This window comes from Octopus bimaculoides, chromosome 5 (assembly GCF_001194135.2).
Source record: "Octopus bimaculoides isolate UCB-OBI-ISO-001 chromosome 5, ASM119413v2, whole genome shotgun sequence".
In the NCBI taxonomy this organism is placed as follows: domain Eukaryota; kingdom Metazoa; phylum Mollusca; class Cephalopoda; order Octopoda; family Octopodidae; genus Octopus; species Octopus bimaculoides.
The window spans coordinates 56048923-56051319 of NC_068985.1; the positions used below are offsets into that span (position 1 = coordinate 56048923).

The 2397-nt window shown below is 39.5% G+C and overlaps 1 protein-coding gene across 1 annotated transcript in view; it reads right to left on the reverse strand.

Moving 5' to 3' along the window:
- The window catches only part of LOC106884300 (DNA polymerase epsilon catalytic subunit A-like), a 124998-nt gene that overhangs the window by 114559 nt on the left and 8042 nt on the right, over positions 1 to 2397 (reverse strand). The window contains exon 3 of the mRNA XM_052968400.1: positions 122 to 202. Within this exon, the coding sequence (XP_052824360.1) occupies positions 122 to 202 (81 nt within the window). The remainder of the gene's footprint in view (positions 1 to 121; positions 203 to 2397) is intronic.

The window sequence follows — 2397 nt, forward strand, 5'->3', positions numbered from 1 at the left end:
CACTCTGACGGGTATTCACATTGACATTACACATCCAACGGAGCATATTTTATATAATAGTGAATTAGGAAACTTGAAGCAAGAGTAATGAAACAAAGAAGAATAAACAAAAGCACCTCACCTTGAATCTGTTGCCATCTTCTTCCACAAAATAATAATCCACAGCACTGACCAGACGTTTGTCTGCATCCAATACATCAGCCTTTAAGAGAATTAAGAGAATTAGTTCTAATGAATGTTACATCAAAGAGTCTACAAAACATAAGGAACAATTTACTTAAAAGTATCTATTCTCTACTGTGAAGACATATGGCCTAGTGATTAGGACATTTAGTTCATGATCAGGTCCTAGGTTTAATTTCTGGACTGATAGTAAGTTATAAGTAAGGTATTTCAATTTCACACTACACCAGTCTACTCCTCCTCCTCCTCATCACCATCATCATTATTTAACATCTGTTTTCCATGCTGGCATGGGTTGGACAGCTTGACAGGAACTGGCAAGGCCAGGGGCCACACCAGGTTTCATAGTTTATACTGGTTTAGTTTCTATGGCTGGCTGTCCTTCCCAATACCAACCACTTCACAGAATTTACTGGGTGCTTTTTACATGACACCTTAGTTTTAAGATCAGCTAAATATAATGACTATAAGCCCACTGACTCTGCAGCAGTCACATCCTAGATGTTCTGCGATTGTAGGTGAGAGGTCTAAGAGAATGCCTGTTTGCTTGCAACTACATAGGTTTGTAAAGGAATTAGTAAAAGCATGGTGCATTTTATCAAGCTGGACTTGCTTGCAAGTGATGCCAGGTTACACTTTTTTAATTCTCTAACATGTTACAAAGCAAGAAAAGTGATAGAAGAAAACAAGGCAACATAAGTCAGAGAAAACACAGTCATTCTATAAATGTCTGACATAGATCATCATCAGCATTTAATACTCATTTTCCAAGTTGGATTGGACAGTTTGACAGGATCCAATGAGCCAGATGACAGTGAAATCTCCAGTGTCTGCTTTGGCATGGTTTCTACAGCTCAATGCTCTTCCTAACATACTGGGTGCTATTTTCATGAAATTGGCACTAGTGAGGTCTCCAAGCAACGTACAAGACAAAGATAAGACTTTGACTGAACGAGGTTGTAGTAGAGATGGTGGAGGTTCTTTGCCAAGTGTTGAGTAGCTAAAGTATGATAGAGGGACAAGCAGTGTCTTGAGAAGATGCACAGTTACTCCTTATGAGTGGGTGGGAGAAGTTAGAAAGAAGACAATGATGGTGGTGATAATGATGTGTCTGTTATAAATATGCAGAAGCACTGCTTTTAGTCAAACAAATTGACCCCAGGTCTTATTCTTTGTAAGCCTAGTACTTATTCTATCAGTCTCTATTACCAAACCACTAAGTTATGTGAACATAAACTCACTAACATCAGTTGCCAAATGATGGTGAGGGAACAAACACAAACACACACATAAATATATACATATATATTTATAAAAAAATCTCGTTCTCCTTATTATTAATATATACACACACACACACACACACACACACGATGGGTTTATTTGGTTGGTGATGGAGTATACACAGACAGGTTGGTCCAAGGGTAAAGTAGAAAACACATGCTCGAAGTGCTGCACAGAAGGACTGACCCAGAACCATGTAACTGGGAAGCAAGCTTCCTATCACACAACCATGCCTGCGCCCGTATATAATTCTTTTGGCTTAAGCCTGTTCATTTCCTTAAAGTCATGTCAAATTTTGGGGAATTTATGAATCTTAAGATTATCTCCCCTCCACAAGTGGGGCTGGTCATAATTGTCATTTGGTAATTATGATACATCCTCTCAGGATAGAAATGATTTTAATAAATCAAGAATTTTTGTTGTATGGTATTTAACACACCAGTTTTTGTTTGTGTTATTCAAATACGGGCCACTGACCACTTCAAGCTTATTTTTTATTAAATTATATGCACATACACCTATACATGTGTGGTGTGTATATTCTTGTGTCTCCTTATTTTGATAGTTGTAAATGAGTGTCATCCCTTATCTGGTGGTCAATGAGGAAACTTGGGATAGAAGAATGGTTAGTGAGAGCTGTGCGAGCCATGTACAGAGATGCTGCCAGTAAGGTGAGGGTGGGAAATGAGTACAGCAATGAATTCCGGGTAGAGGTAGGGGTCCACCAAGGTTCCGTCCTCAGCCCCCTCTTATTTATCATAGTCCTCCAGGCAATCACAGAGGAGTTCAAGACAGGTTGCCCCTGGGAGCTCCTCTATGCTGATGACCTTGCCCTAATTGCGGAGTCACTATCAGAACTAGAGGAGAAGTTTCAGGTGTGGAAGCAAGGTCTAGAATTGAAGGGCCTTAGAGTCAACCCAGCTAAAACCA